Source organism: Elephas maximus, chromosome 8, assembly GCF_024166365.1.
Source record: "Elephas maximus indicus isolate mEleMax1 chromosome 8, mEleMax1 primary haplotype, whole genome shotgun sequence".
Classification (NCBI taxonomy): Eukaryota; Metazoa; Chordata; class Mammalia; order Proboscidea; family Elephantidae; genus Elephas; species Elephas maximus.
In genome coordinates this window covers 94,221,084-94,238,254 of record NC_064826.1, presented here as the reverse complement: position 1 = coordinate 94,238,254, position 17,171 = coordinate 94,221,084, and the positions used below count along the sequence as shown (strand labels likewise).

General features: G+C 44.7%; 1 protein-coding gene across 1 annotated transcript in view; it reads right to left on the bottom strand.

The window, feature by feature from the left end:
• Window positions 1-9,900, bottom strand: part of FKBP9 (FKBP prolyl isomerase 9) — a 58,919-nt gene extending 49,019 nt beyond the window's left edge. Inside the window, exon 1 of the mRNA XM_049894067.1 lies at window positions 9,464-9,900. Within this exon, the coding sequence (XP_049750024.1) occupies window positions 9,464-9,696 (233 nt within the window). The 5' untranslated portion in view covers window positions 9,697-9,900. The remainder of the gene's footprint in view (window positions 1-9,463) is intronic.
• Between the last annotated feature and the right edge of the window lie 7,271 nt (window positions 9,901-17,171).

Genomic DNA, 17,171 nt, shown 5'->3' with positions numbered 1-17,171 from the left:
GCTACACAGGGTTCTCTTGGCTGTAATCTTTACTGAAGCAGACCACCAGGCCTTTTTTCTGCCATGCCAATTGGTGGGTTCAAACACCAACCTTTAGGCTAGCAGAAGTCCGCTGCTGCCAAGTCGATTCTGACTCATAAAAAAAAAAAAAGTAACCCTATAATAGAGTACAGCTGCCCCATAAGACTTCCAAGGCTGTAATTTTTACAGAAGGAGACTTCCACATCTTTCTCCCTTGGAGCAGCTGGTGGGTTCAAACTGCCTGCCGAGCGCTTTAACCACTATGCGAGCAAGGCTCCTTCTTTAGGCTAGTAGTCTAGAACAAACCAGTTGAGCCACTGTTATGGACTGAATTATGTCCCCCCCCCAAAAAAAAAAAAGTGTTGTAAATCCTAATCTGCATGCCTGTGGTTATAATCCTATTTGGGAAAGGGTTGTCTTTGTTATGTTGATGAGGCAAGATTAGTGTAGGCTGTATCCTGAATCAACCTCTTTTGAGATATGAAAGAGATTAAACAAGCAAGCCAGTAAACAGAGATGGGGGAAGAGAGATGCCAAGCCACGTGAAGATCACCCAGGAGCAGAAGCTCAGAAGAGACAAGGACCTTCCCCCAAAGCCAACAAGAGAGAGAAAGCCTTCCCCCAGAGCCAGAGCCCTGAATTCGGACTTCTAGCCTCCAAAACTGTAAGAAAACAAATTTCTGTTTGTTAAAGCCACCCACTTGTTGTATTTCTGTTATAGCAGCCCTAGATAACCAAGACAGCCACCCAGGCTGGGTTTTAAAATTAGTAGTCATTCTCAAAACGTGGTCCCCAAGCCAGCAGCATCAGCAATACCCGGGAACTTGTTACAAAAGCAAATTCTCAGCCTCTACCCAAGATTTACTGAATCAGAAATCTTGTATTAACACGCCCTCCAAGTGATTCTCACGCACACAGTTTGAACACCACTGTGTTAGAGCATCTACAACTCTGTGTTCCCAGCAGGGCATGTGGTAGGCACACAACAAATATTCACTGAATGCCTAGACCCTAACTGCCTGCAGACAGTCCTGGATGCTATGAATGCACCAACCATGCACTGGTTTTTCCTGCTTCAAGATCAGAGACATGCCAACTCTGAGTTCCCAGAAGAAAATCAGAGCAAAGAGGATCATCACCCTTACCCTACTGCTGGCAATGCTGTGGAACTCCTAAAAAGCTGAAATCAGGAGTGGCTGAGAAGGACCCCCAGTGCTGGAAAGTGAGGAGAGCTGCCTTCTTCTCCTTCTGGCTGGAGCAGCAGCCACAGGAGCACATTAATGAGCCCCAGGAGTCTCTGAAACACAAAGCATGCCCACGCCAGTAGCCAAGGGCTCACCGGCTGGGCCTCCTGGCAACTAAGGATGCCCACGAGCTGAAGGGGCACCAGCTGCCCCCCAGTGCCAGATAGAAGGAAGAACGCTCTGTGGAAAGAGAGCTTTCCTTTATGATTTGTCTCTGACCAGGGTGACAACCACCGTTTCCTTCCCAACAAAACCTTCAAGCCAGCAGACGATGCCCAAAACACCTGGATTTCTCCTCTCCAAGCATTTTATGAGGGAATATCAAAGTCACGCCCTAACACTTCATAAATTCCCACAGGAATGAAGGCCTCAGAAAGAAACTCTTAGAGGCCCTATCTTAGTTATCTACAGCTGCTATAACAGAAATGCCACAAGTGGATGGCTTTAACAAACAGAAATCTATTCTCTCACAGTCTAGGAGGCTGGAAGTCCAAACTCAGGGTGCCAGCTCCAGGGGAAGTCTTTCTCTCTGCCGGTTCTGGGGGAAGGTCCTTGTCATCTATCTTCCCCCCCGGTCTAGGAGCTTCTCAGTGCAGGGACCCCGGGTCCAAAGTATGAGCTCCACTCCTGGCTCTTAATTTCTTGGTGGCATGAGGTCCCCCTCCTCTCCTCACTTCTCTCTTTTATATCTCAAAAGAGATTGACTCAAGATATAACCTAATCTTGTAGATTGAGTCCTGCCTCAATAACTACCTCTGATCCTGCCTCATTAACATCATAGAGATAGGATTTACAACACATAGGAAAATCACATTAGAAGACAAAATGGTGGACAATCACATAATACTGGGAATCATGGCCTAGCCAAGTTGACACACATTTTTGAGTGACACAATTCAACCCATAATAGGCCCCTACTATATGCCAGACAATGAACACATGCTATCTCCCTCATGCACAAAGAGGCAGCGTGGGGCCCAGACACAGAATCCAGACAACCTGGGTTCAAATCCCTGCTCTAGCACTTACAAGCTGTGCAATCTTGGGAGAGTTAAAACTCTCTGTGCCTCCATTTTCTCCTTTGCTAAAGGAGATAATGGCCCAGTGGCACACAGTAAGTGCTATCCAAAGTGTGGTTAATTAAATAAATGCTACCTACTCCAGTCCCCTGTTAATTTTTAAGTTTAAGTTTTACCCAAGCTCAATGATCCTGGAAAGGAGCCCTGCTGGTGCAGCGGTTAAGGGCTCAGCTGCGAACCAAGAGGTTGCTGATTTGAACCCACCTAGCAACTCCCTAGAAGAAAGACATGACAATTTGCTTCTGCAAAGACTGCAGTGAAGAAAACTCTGTCACATGGGTCACTATGAGTCAGAATTAACTTCAATAGGCACTTTTAGCACCCAACAACATGAACCTGGAGAACAATGATGGTTAAAGAAATTCCCCACCCTTTTTTTTTGTTCCATAGGATGGCTTGCAGCAAACAACTGAGCAAGGCAGACTTAATGATCTCCTCTGTCAAAGTAAACTTTAAACCCACTGCAACCGAGTCTATTTCAACTCATAGCAACCCTACAGGACAGAGTAGAACTGCCTCATAGTGTTTCCAAGGTTGTAACCTTTACAGAAGCCGATCAGCATGTCTTTGTACCCGAGAAGTGGCGGGTGGATTCGAACCACCGACCTTTCAGTTAGCAGCTAAGCATTTTAACCACTGTGCCACCAGGGCTTCTTCAAATAAACTTTAGACAGGTCTCTCCCTGCTTTATGTTCCTGACCATCCTTTCTCCCTCAATCTACAACCTCCAGGTACCTAATCCCTTATCTCCCTTTTCCTCCTCCACGGTCTCTCAGGATCCAGGTGGCCTTTTCATAAGAAAAGAAAACAGTATTGGCCTTAATTGCAAACTCAGTAAATCACTCACCTATCCCAGTGACCGACCGCACCGCCAACTTGCTTTTAAAAACTTTATAGTTGTTTGGCCTGGGGGAGTAGGAGCTGGTCTCTCTCCACAGCAGCAGAACTCTCCTACTTCGGTGTTCCTTCTCTCCCTTGCCTTAGTCCTTTATCCTCCCTTACAATAATCCCTTTAAATAAAGTCTACTTTAACAGTGGTACATTTTCTCCTTTGACATAGGTCTGCCTCAAAATCTGTCTAAAGGACTGGCAATTTCACTATACTTAGAGGTGTACATAGGATCTGGTTGTATTACAGATGTTAGTTAAGTATAACCATTTTCTCTCTCTCTCTTAACCCTGGCCAAAGCCTACAGGGGAAATGTAAACTTCAGTCTACTGGTGAAAAGACTGGTTAACATGGCTAAGGTCACTCGAAGGGAATCAAAGCATCTGATAGGAACTCCCTTAACGCCCATCACCACCAAATTGAAAATTCACTTGCATTGCACCCATCACCATCCTTTCCTCTTGATACAACACTGGCTAAGGCTAAGCCTCCATCTGTCCACTGGATCACACCCCTTCCTGGCTTCTCAGGGGCTCCCTCCCCTTTTTTCTATCTCCAACCTCTATCTTCATCTCTAGATCCTTCTTTGACCATTAATCATGCTCAGGTCCCTCCATCATTAAAAACAAACACAAACACATCTTCCTGGACCAAACATCCCCCTCCAGCTACGGCCTTATCTCAGTCCTTCCCTTCACAGCCAAACTTCTTGAGTTGTCCACACTTCCTCACCTTCACCACCTCAACTCAATGCCTCTGGCTTCAACTGGACTCCAGACTCCACTGCAATGGCTCACATCAATGTTACCAGAGACCTCCTTCTTGTCAAATCCAACATGAACTATGCCATGCTTTCTAACACCACCTCTCACAGGCATTTTCCCATTTACACCGTTACTATTTAGTCAATCTGGATGCCCTCTCTTCCCTTGGCCTATGAGACACCACACTAAATCGTTGTCACGTCAAGTCCTTTGGCCACACCTTCTCCTCTACTTGGCCCTAAATCTCTGGGGTCCAGGGGCTCCTTCCATAGCAGCCCTCTTCTTACCTGCACATCATCCAAGGCCCCACAGTCATCTACCACCTTCCCAAATCCTCATCTCCAGTCAAATCTCATTCTCTAGTGCCAAATCCACAATCTACTAGTATCTGGGGATATATAGCACTTGAAACTTCAGATGGCCAAAACTGAACTCCTTCCACACCACTTCCCCTGGCTCCAATTTCTTTAACAGCCCCACGATCTACTCAGTGACCCAGACAGCTAGATGTGGCCCTTGACTTCTCCATCATTGCCTCCCAGCTAGCCATCACCGGATCTACCTCCTAAATAAATACTTTTCTGTGGCCTCTGCCACTACTCAAGGGTAGGCCACTACCAGCTCTCAGGAGGCCTGCACAGTCTCCGCACCCTCCTCCCTGCCCCCTCTACTCCATTCTCCACATCGCAGCCACAGGGACCTTTGTAAAATGAAAGTCTAATCACTCCCTCCATATTAAAACTCTTCAATGGCTTTTCACTGTCCTTAGACAAAGTCCAAACTCCGCAGCCAGATAGGCAAGATTTCTTCAAAGCTGGCCCCAGCCTTCTGGAATCTCTAGCTTCCTCTCATCTCTCCTTTTCCCCTCGGTCACTTCACTATTCCCACCCCAAGCCTGGGCACACTGAACAGCTTTCACTTCCCCCAATGCACATCCAGGCCTCTGCATATGCTCCCCCCACTGCCAGCCAAACTCTTTCTTCTCCCCACCACCTTCCCAAATCCTCAACCTTCCACTCCTCCTGGGTAAATTTCACCCATCCTTCAGGATTTATCCCAGCATTCACTTGCTCTGAGAACCCATCCTGACAATCCTCCCCATCCTACTCCCACACACACTACATCAAGTCTTCCGTGTGTTTCCATAGCTCTAGCCTTTCTTCTATCACGTATGGTGAATAGACTATACATCATTGACCATAGATTCAGGCACTAAACGTCCCAGGTTCAAATCCCCACTTCACGATTTAAGTAGCTAAGTACTTTGGGCAAATTACTTGAACTTTCTAAGCCTCAGTTTCTTCGTCTGTAATAACGCACCTGGCTCACAATTTTGTGAGATAAAATGAATTAAAATATTTAAAGGTACATAATCAATGTTCTGTAAGTATATGCTCTTATTTTTACTATACTTCTCACACTATGTTGCAATTGCCTAGGCTGTAAGCTACAAGTACAGGAAGGGTACAAGTTCTCAGGGGTAGGCACTACATAAACGTTTGCTGAATGGACAGCAGCTCCTCTGTGCTCTTTCCACTATCCCTCACAGCCTCACAGTGGTTGCCATCCCTAGAGGATAGAAAATATTAGACAACTTGTTCTAGTGGGAAATGTTAATCATCATTAGCACCAACAGAAAATTCTTCATTGTTTTCCAACTAAAGAAGGAACTGAAAGAAGATATACAAATGGCCAATAAACACATGGAAAGATGTTCAACATCATTTATCGTGAGGAAAATAAAAATCAAAACCACAATGAAATACCATTTCATCCCACTAGGATGGCTGTAATAAAAAAAGACAGACAATAACAAGTGTTGGCCAGGAGATGAGGAAGCCAGAACCATCATAAATTGCTGGTGAGAATGTAAAGTGGTACAGCCACTTTGGAAGACAGTCTGGCAATTTCTCAAAAATTTTTAAACAAAGAGTTACCATGTGACCCAGCAATTCCACGCCTAGATACATACACAAAAGAAAATGAAAACATATGCCCACACAAATACTTCTACATGAATGTTCATTAGTCATAATAGCCAAAAATTGGAAACAACTCAAATGTCCACCAACTGATAAATGAATAAATAAAATATGGGATATCTAATCCATACAATGGAGCCCTGGTGGTACAGTGGTTAAGCATTAGGCTGCTAACCAAAAGGTTGGCAGTTCAAATCTACCAGCTACTCCCTGGAAACCCTATGGGGCAATTCTACTCTGTCCTATAGGGTTGCTATGAGTCAGAATCAACTCAACAGTAATGGGTTTGGTTTTGGTTTAATCCAGACAATAAAATATTATTCTGCATTAAAAAGAAATGAAGTGCTGATACATGCTATAATATGGATGAACCTTGAAAACGTTACGCTAAGTGCAAGAAGCCAGTTACAAAAGAGCACGTATTTGTATGATTCTATTTACATGAAACATGCAGAATAAGCAAATCCTAAAGACAGAAAGTAAATCAGTGGTTGCCTAGGATTGGGGAGGGGGGGAGTTGGGGAAAATGGGACTGACTGCTAACGGGTTCGGGGTTTCTTTTTAGGAGTGATGAAAATGTTCTGGAATTAGATTGTGGCAATGCTTACACAGCTCTGTAAATACACTAAAAAATCAATGAATTGTACACTTTCAATAGATCGATTGTATGGTATGTAAATTATATCTCAACAAAGCTGTTTAAAACAATAGTAAGAATGACCATCTCTAAGCACTTGCTATATGCTAGGCAGTATGCTAAACAGTTTATGTATACTCATTCATTGCCTGAAATTTCAGAAAAGGCAGGTAAGGCTAAGAAGGTTAAAGAAAAGATAACTTCATGAATGAGCCTAACAAAATCTCAGGCACACAGAAGTTCGACAAATAGTTCTCTTTCCCTAGGCAGTAATTCACCAAGAAATCTGTGGGCACAAACCAGAGCTTAGCAGCAAAAGTCCTAGGGAGGAGAGAGGCCTAGAGCTAGAGGAAAAGTGGACTTAAATCCGCTGCTTTGAGGTGTGAACCCTAAAGCTAAATTGGAGAGAAACTGGGGAGAGGTGTTGTGATCCCAGGGCAAAGCTGGACGATGTGCAGGCATGGTGCAGAGCCCTATGACAAAGCTGGGTGACTGCTCTGGACCACCTCCTACCCAAGAGAGCTTCTCTCTCCCAGTAGGTTTCTGTAAGGCCTGAGTGGGAGGCCAATATAATGTGGTGGTTACACTCAGACTCTGGACATGGGTTGTCTGGTTTGAATCTTACTCCACCTCTTAAACAAGCTTTTTCAGCCTCCATGGCATCAGTTACCTCATTGGTAAAATGGGGGTACTGACAGTACTACCTCATAGCATTGCTGTAAGAATTAAATGAATTAATGATATGTAAAGTACTTTTTTTTTTTAAAGTACTTAGGAGGAACCATGGTGACACAGTGGTTAAAGCTCTCAGCTGCTAACCAAAAGGTCGGGGGTCTGAACCCACCAGCCACTCCACAGGAGAAAGATGTGTCAGTTGGCTTCAGTACAGATTTACAGGTTTATGCACAAGGCAAGGTCATGGAAGTTCCATAGACTTATCCAAACTCCCTGAGGGGCGGACTGCTGGGCTGAAGGCTGCGGAGACCATGGTCTTAGGGAACATCTAGCTCAACTGGCCTAACACAGTTTTAAAGAAAATGTTATACATTCTACTTCGGTGAGTAGTGTCTGGGGTCTTAAAAGCTTGTGAGCAGGCATCTAAGCTACTGGTCTCACCTTGTTCAGAGCAAAGGAGAATGAAGAAAACCAAAGGCACAAGGGAAAAAATAGTCCAAAGGACTAACGGACCACAACTACCATGGCCTCCACCAGACTGCGTCCAGCTCAACTAGATGGTGCCAGGCTATCACCACTGACTGCTCTGACAGGGATCACAGTAACTGATCCTGGACAGAACAAGAGAAAAATGTAGAACTGAATTCTAACTCACAAAAAAGACCAGACTTACTGGCCTGACAGAGACTGGAGAAACCCCGAGAGTATGGCCCCTGGACACCCTTTTTTCTCAGTAATGAAGTCACTCCAAGGTTAACCCTTCAAACATTAGACAGGCCCATAAAACAAAATGAGACTAAAGAGGCACACCAGCCCAGGGGCAAGGACTGAAAGGCAGGAGGGGACAGGAAAGCTGGTAATAGGGAACCCAAGGTCGAGAAGGGAGAGTTTTCACGTCATGGGTTTGTTAACCAATGTCATAAAATGATACGTGTACTGTTTAATAAGAAGTTAGTTCTGTAAAGCTTCATCTATAAAACAAAAATCAAACCCAAGCCGTCGAGTCAATTCCAACTCATAGAGACCCTATAGAACAGAGTAGAACTGCCCCATAGAGTTTCCAAGGAGTGCCTGGCGGATCTGAACTGCCAACCTTTGGGATAGCAGCTATAGCACTTAACCAGTACGTCACCAGGGTTTCCTCATCTACAGTACAATTAAAAAAAAACGAAAGATTTATAGCCTTAGAAATCCTATGGGCAGTTCTACTCTGTCCTATAGGGTTGCTATGAGTTGGAATTCGACTCCAAGGCATTGGGTTTGTTTGTTCTTGAAAACACTTAGTTGTCCCCGGGTGGCACAAAGTTTGCCAGGGACTACTAACTGAAAAGTTGGTGTGGTTGGCACACACCCAGCGGTACTGTGAAAAAAAAAGCGGTAATGGCAATCTGCTTCTGTGAAGATTTACAACCAAGAAAACCCTATGAAACAGTTCTACTCCTTAACACGTGAGTCAGAATTGACTCTACAGCAAAGGGTAAAGCACTCAGAACTATGCTTGGCGCATTGTAATAGCTCATTAAATGTTGGCTATCGTTATCGTCATCATCATCACCATCATCAGTAAAAAGCAAACCCCTTGCTGCTGAGTGGATTCCAACTCACAGGGATCCTACAAGACAGAGCAGAACTGCCCCATAGGGTTTCCAAGGCTGTAATCTTAACGATGGCAGGTTGCCACATCTTTCTCCCATAGAGCGGCTGATGCGTTCAAACCGCCAACCTTTCAGTTAGCAGCCGAGCGCTTTTAACCCCTGCGCCACCAGGGCTCCATGTCATCAGCAAAGAGAGGAGGAAACCCGACTTCATCTACTCTCGGGTGGGTTTCGTTGAGTAGCCATTTTATGCAGATTTTGCGTATGTAAATATGCCGGAAGGAGAGGGAGGACGTGATTTGTCTCAACCCCGCAGCGCAAGGTCTTATCCAAGATTCCAGCCCAGGCGGGCGGGCGTTCCAGGGGCGCCCTTGGGCCGGGAGGCTCACACCTAGGGCTGTAAGATTTTGGGTCGGGGGAGCAATCCAGCAGGCAGGAGGGAAAGGGAGGAGCGCGGGGTTTTCTGGGCGGAGCGGAGGGAGGTCCGTCGGGAGTGAAAGGCCTGTGCGGAGGCTGAGAAACAAGAGACCGGACGCTGCACCCTTAGAGGCCGGGCTGGGTGCAAAGTGCGCGGTACCTGGAGTCGAACTTCTGGCCGTCGGGGAAGGTGCCCACGTAGTGGTAACGCACGAAGTCGCCGCTGCGCACGGTACGCGGGCACTCGTCCGGCACGAAGCGCCGCTCGATCTGCAGCTCCGCGTCTGGGCCCAGGCCCAGGCCAGCCACGGGCGCCGCCTGCCCCGTCACCCAAAGCAGCAGCAGGAGCAGCGGCGGCGGCGGGGGCCGCCAGCTCCGGGCCCTGAGCGCCATTGGGGGCAGCAAGGAAAGTAGCGAGGAGCAGCCGGGGGCGGGGGGGCGCGGTGAGGAGCTGGAGAGAGCGCGCGGGAGCTCGGACGGCGTGTGTCCCGGCCTGGGCGCGCGCCGGCGTTTGCAAACGTGGAAAAGACTCCCGGCCCTCCCCAGGCAGCAGCAACCACCCGCTTTCCTCCTGCCCCCCGCCCCGCAGCCACATCCGAACGAGGGGAGGAGCCGCGGTCGCGCGTCGGGGCGGGCCTGCTGCGTCCCGCGCCTCCTGGCCCCCACCGGGCCCTCCTAGTTTTCCCGCCCGGGAGTGGTCTGGGAACTTTAGAGTGGATCCAAATCTGGACCTGGGGAGGACCAGTTCCCTAGCGAGAAATTGTGAACTCCTCCGAAAGAGACGACGGTCCCAAGTAGGGAGAGGAAAGCGTTCCGCTGTTGTTTGCCTGTGCCTCGAGATTATCCAGATTTAGGGCCAAGAGAGGCTCCTACGTGGCCGCGGATCTAGTTACCCTTTGCTGCTTTGGGGAATGAAGGGAACTTAGATTTTAAAAAACAAACAACAACAAAAGTAAGTTACAAGGATGGAATCTATATTGAAAGAATCTGAAACCATCCAACATTTATAATACTTAAAGAAGAAGGCATGCTTTGTAAGAGGCTGCCCTGACAGTTGTCCAGTCTCAAGTTTTAGGTTGCTAACTGTGAGCTTCCCCAGGCCATCAGTGGATGCAGTGTGAGCTGGGGCTTAATAGCAAACATTCCTCGCGGTCCCCCACACGTGACTACGCCAGGCTGGACTTCAGTAGAGACCCAGATGCAGCAAGAAATTTATCATAGTAGTTAAATGCGTCTTTATCTTAGAACTGGTTGTTCATGTTTATTAAGACCCTAAAAGAATGAAACTAAATCACCAGAGATTTCTTAACTTGTATTAGATGCCCAAACCTGACAAAGATAGTAACAAAAGGCAGGGGCAGGGAAGGGGGAAGAGAGCAACAATCTAATTTACAAATATAAATGGAAAAATACTAAATAAAACATTAAAAAAAAATTTTTTTTTTAGGAAGTATTAATTCAGCATTGAAGTAATACTATGCCACTACGTGGACTAATTAACAAAGTCTCAGTATCCTCTTTAAGATGATAAAACATTGATAATTATAATACCATTATAGAGCTAATTATTAGATCCCACGGGTCTAATGAAAAATTACACGTAATACTCAATGTTAGTTTTTCCAGAAATAGAAACTCTAGTAATATAATTCATTAACAGGACAGAGAAGGAAGAAAAAACCCAAGATTATATGGCTGTAGATTGAAAAGGTATGAGATAAAATTCAACATCTACCTTTGATTTAAAAAATAAACAGTAATAAATCGAGGAATCATATGTTATTTGTGTATTATTAGAGAATAGCTATGTATCGTAAATTTCATCTTTCAGTCTCTCCTCAGTGAGGAGCAGCACCCATCCAGTTGCACAAGCCTTCATCCTAGAAGTCATCTGAACACCTCCTCCTTCACTCTCCACATCAAATTCATCACCAAGTCTTCTCAATTTTACACCCCCGATTGCTATCTGGTCTGTTTATTCTGTTTAACTCCTCTCCACTCTGCTGCAAGCCTCTCATCTCTTGCCTGAATTACTGGCAGAACCCAATGCAGAATGCAGAACCCCAGCTACAAAGGAGTTTGAAAAATGTTTTTAGCTTTTTAACCTAGCTAGAAAAGGACTGGAGTAGGTGTTTAATGAGCCAATTTTCAGTCTTTAAAAAAAACTTGATATTCATCCCTATTGTCTCAGAATATCCTATTGCCACGCCCTTTAAAAAAATGAGCAACTTGTCTGTATAATTACCTTTGTAATATAGAAATAAAAGGTATTCATTTTTGTTCTTTAAAATATTTTCACTGTAAACACAAAATAATAAATGTTAGAGAGGTTGTGGAGAGACTGTAACACTTATACACTGCTGGTGGGAATATAAAATGGTACAACCACTTTGGAAATCGATTTGGCGCTTCCTTAAAAAGTTAGAACTACCATACAATCCAGCAATCCCACTCCTTAGAATATATCCTAGAGAAATAAGAGCCTTTACATGATCAAATACATGCACACCCATGTTCATTGCAGCACTGTTTACAATAGCAAAAAGATGGAAGCAACCAAGGTGCCCATCAACGGATGAATGGCTAAATAAATTATGGTATATTCACACAATGGAATCCTATGCATCGATAAAGAACAATGATAAATTCATGAAACATTTCATAACATGGAGGAATCTGGAAGGCATTATGCTGAGTGAAATTAGTCAGTTGCAAAAGGACAAATATGAGACCACTGTTATAAGAACTCAAGAAATAGTTTAAACACAGAAGAAAATGTTCTTTGATAGTTATGAGAGTGGGAAGGGAGGAAGGGAGGGAAAGGTATTCACTAATTAGTAGACAAGAACTATTTTAGGTGAAGGGAAAGACAACACACAATATAGGAGAGGTCAGCATGACTGGACTAAACCAAAATCAAAGAAGTTTCCTGAATAAACAGAATGCTTCGAAGGCCCGCATAGCAGGGGCGGGGTTTTGGGGACCATGGTTTCAGGGGACATATAGGTCAATTGACATAATAAAATCTATATTAAGAAAACATTCTGCATCCCAGTTTGGAGAGTGGCATCTAGGGTCTTAAACACTAGCGAGCGACTGCCTTAGATGCATCAATTGTCTCAATCCACCTGGACCAAAGGAGAATGAAGAACAACAAAGACAAGGTAATTATGAGCCAAAGAGACAGAAAGGGCCAGATAAATCAGAGACTACATCAGCCTGAGACCAGAAGAACTAGATGATGCGTGGCTACAGCAGATGACTGCCCTGACAGGGAGCCCAACAGAGGACCCCTGAGGGAGCAGGAGAGCAGTGGGATGCAGACCTCAAATTCTTGTAAAAAGACCAGACTTAATGGTCTGACTGAGACTAGAAGGACCCTGGAGGTCGTCATCCCCAGACCTTCTGTTAGCCCAAGACTGGAACCCTTGCCAAAGCCAACTCTTTAGACAGGGATTGGACTGGACTATAGCACAGAAAATGATACTGGTGAGGAATGACCTTCTTGGCTCAAGTAGACACATGAGACTATGTTGGCATCTCCTGTCTGGAAGGGAGATGAGAAGGCAGAGGGGGACAGAAGCTGGCTGAATGGGCATGGGAATAGAGGGTGGAGAGAAGGAATGTGCTGTCTCATTAGGGGGACAGCAACTAGGAGTATATCCAAACCAAACCAAACCCACTGCCATTGAGTCAATTCCAACTCATAGCGACCCTACAGGACAGAATAGAACTGCCCCACAGAGTGTCCAAGGAGCTCCTGGTGGATTCGAACTGCCGACCTCTTGGTTAGTGGCGGTAGTACTTAACCACTACACCACCAGGGTTTCCGGGAGTATATAGCAAGGTGTACGTAAATTTTTGTATGAGACACTAACTTGATTTGTAAACTTTCACTTAAAGCACAATCAAAATTTTTAAAAAGTATTTTTCATTGTAAACATGCTATATATTTTAAAATAAATGTGTAAGATAAATACCCCTAATCCTACCACCCTAAAATAATGATTGATTTTTCTTTTATACTCAGTCTTCCAGTCTGTCTACATACATCGATATTTTTAGATATCTAATCCTAGTGTATATGTATTTTCGTATTCCACTTTTTTACTTGTGAATGGTAGTAATAGCGTCAGAACCTATCTAACTTCAGGGGGGATAATTCATACTAAGATCAGCCCAAGGTTGGTACCTCCACTCTCCAAACTTTTTACCAATTCTGACACCAGCTGTCCTCCCCATGGCGCTCTCTACTTCTCTGCTGTGTTCAATAATTCATTGCAATTCACAGGCTACAGGTTTATTGAGGAAGTAACAGGGTACAACTTAGGATCGAGATCAATAGGCTACAACTCAGGATCAAGATCAGGAAGCATGTGGGCAGTCAGGAAGGCTCCCCCGAAGTAGAAAGCACTTGTCAGTGCAGGACAGCTCTCTTAGCTCCTCTCAGCTGTGGGGGCCTCTTCTCAGCTCTCTCAGGACAGGCCTCCCCTCGGCCCCCTCAGTACAGGCCTCTTTCCAGCACCCTTAGGTGAGGCCTCTCTGCCTTTGGCCTTCTTGCCATCAGCCTCTCCACCGCTAACTGGCCCAGCTTGTAGCCAGTGTAGCAGTTTTGTTCAACTGTCTTAGTTGCCTTTCTAGCAGCAGGTTTCTGCTGTCACCACTGGCTCTGCCGCAGGGCCCCTTCTGGGCCTCTTGCTGTCTTCAGTTTTACAGCCTGTGACCTGTGTTACAGCTCTTTTAGGAGGTTCTTTGCCTCCTCTCTCTTTCTCTCTCGCCTCTCTTGTCTTTTCTCCGTTTTGCTTCTTTCTTCCTTTTCTTTGTTTGCTTACCTTTGTGGGGTTGCCTGCACATGTAAGCAAGCTCCTGGTTGATTTCAAGGCATGGCCCTTCCACCAGGGCCACAAACTGACCAATCACCTCTTGGAGGGCAACAGTCACTTCGTTTGCATAGTACGCTATAGTCACTCATTTGCGTAAGTGTATCGACCAATCTCTGCAAGATGTGTAAAATAGACCAATCACAGGGCAGGCTGCAGCCCAGGGCCAGACAAAAAGTATCACACCATCAAGTTGTTTACAGCTTACCCAGGAAATGTCAATCAACCTGGACAAAAGTAACAAACCCTCTGTGGTAGAAAACTACAGCAAAGGTAACTTCAGGATTTAGGGGAAAAAAAATCCCTCAAGCTGTTTTTCTTTAAAGATCCAAGGCAAAAGGCCACATAAAGGAAGTCATTTTACCACATGATATTTTATGTCAGTGGTGTTATGGGTTTATGATATTTAATGGCTCCATAGCATTCCATCAGGGTATGTTCTATGTTTACTTAAACATTCCCCAAACTGCAGATGTGTATTGCTTCCAATTTACAAATATTGCTGCAATAAATATCTTTGTGCATAGTTCCTTTTAGATTATCATACACAATGAGGGGATTCGGTAGAAAGATATGAATATCTCCATTCCGAAAGTGATGTACCACCAACGATACCTAAATATAATAATTGCACCACAACGTGGTCATTATTACTGGAGCCCTGGTGGCACAGTGGTTAAGAGCTCAGCTGTTAACCAAAAAGTTGGCAGTTTAAATCCACCAGCCACTCCTCGGAAACCATATGGGGCAGTTCCACTCTGTCCTATAGAGTCACCAGGAGTCACAGTTGACTCAGTGGCAACAGGTTTGGTTTTTTGTTTTTTACCATTATTGGGTGCGATCATTGAAGACTGCAGATATGAAACAATACACTACATTAATATTGCTTTAGTTTTCATTTCTTTATTATTGACATTGCATATTTTTCTATGTGTTGCTTTACGAATTATCTTGTGAAAGGGCAAAGAAATAGAGATGTGAAGGAAGTCATGTGCCTACCCAAGAACTGTAGGGGGTGCCAACATTCAGGGTCTGGTCCTTAGCATTGTAGGCCTAAAGCCCAGCACTCTTGAGAACTATTCTAATTCCTATTGCTGCATCACAACCACCCTAAACCTAGTGGCATGAAACAATGTGTATTTTATTATCTCTCATGGCTTCTGTGGAACAGGATACAGGAAGGGCTTGGCTTTGTGGTTCTGACTGGAGCTCTTTTTTGTAGTAGCAGTCAGACAGATAAACTGAGCAGAGGTGGGTGGGACCGGCCTCTCTTTATCTATTCTCCAGTCTGTTCATGTTGATATTTTCCTGTGTGTTAATTCGGGCTTCCTTGCAGCATAGTGGCTTCAGGGGAGATAAATAGCTTACATTGCCACTGAAGGCTTCAGGAGAGAGTATTCCAAGAGAACCAGGTGGAAGATATATGACCTTTTCTGACCTAGTGTCAGAAATTAATCGCCATCACTTCTGCTGCTTTCAACTGGTTACAAGTAAGTCACTAAGACTGGCCCAGATTTAAGGGAGGGGGCATAGACTCCACCTTTCCATGGAGGCACGTCGAGGTCCCATTGTAGGAAAAAAACAGTGGGATGGGAGATATTATTGCCACCATGTTGGAAAATGCAATCTGCTACAATAAAGTCACAAGTGACTGTAAAGTACCTTGTCAAATTATTAATTTATAGTTAAGAGTCACACCTTTCCAATGACCTTATACTCAGATCTGACTAGAACACCTTTTTCCTCTTATCAGGACCCTAGAGAGGCCAGATAGACTATCAGATGTTGCTGGGTGAGCATGAAGTCAGAGCACAGGGGCTTGGCTAGTCTTGAAGGATATTTCCTTTCAGTCTGGTCAATTTTACCCCTTTCTCCAAATAGTGCACATTTCTCTAGTGACCAAACACTCCTGTGTTTGTGTGTCTACTGGACAACACTGGACAAAGAGTGCCTGATTGTTTTTCCTTGGTTCTTTCCTAGATTCTGTAGACCATCTTCCTTCTGTAACACATTTTTTTTTTTTGCCTCTCAATCACATCTTCCCAAGACTATCTTCTTCTTCTTGATGTTTTGCAAGGCATTTGCCGTGGAGTTGATTCCAATTCATGGCAACCACAAATGTTTCAGAATAGAACTGCACTCCATAGGGCTTTCAATAGCATCTAGAATAGAGAATCCTTTCCAGAAAGTTTTCAATTTACTTTGCCCAGATCCATCAGAGGAATCACTATCTATGGCAGATACAGCCTTGTGAAATGTATTTCCTAAACAATAAGACTTTAAAGTTGAAATTACTCCCTTGATCCATGGGCTGTAGAATAAAGGATGCTGTGTTAGCGGGCATGAAAACACCATTAATCTCCTTGCACTTCTCCATCAGAGCCCTTGGGTGACCAACTGCATTGTCAATGAGCAGTAATATTTTGAAAAGAATCTTTTTTCTGAGCAGTAAGTCTCAACAGTGGGCTTAAAATATCAGTAAACCATGTTGTAAACAGATATACTGTCACCCAAGCTTTGTTATTTCATTTATAGAGTACACGGAGAGTAGATTTTGCATAATTCTTAAGGGCCCTAGGATTTTCAGAATGATAAATGAGCACTGGCTTCAGCTTAACCTCAGCAGCTGCAGCTGCCCCTAACAAGAGAGTCAGCTTGTCCCTTGAAGCTTTGAAGCCAGGCACTGACTCCTCTCTAGCTATGAAAGTCTTAGATGGCATCTTCTTCCAACATAAGGCTATTTTGTCTACATTGAAAATCTGTTGTTGAGTGTAGCTACCTTTACCCATTGTCTTAGCTAGGTAACTTGCTGCAGCTTCTACATCAACATTTGCTGCTTTGCCTTGCACTTTTATGTTACGGAGATGGCTTCTTTCCTTAAACCTCATGAACCAACCTCGGCTAGCTTCAAACTTTTCTTCCGCAGCTTCCTCACCTCTCTCAGCCTTCACAGAATTGAAGAGTTAGGGCCTTGGTCTCAATAGACTT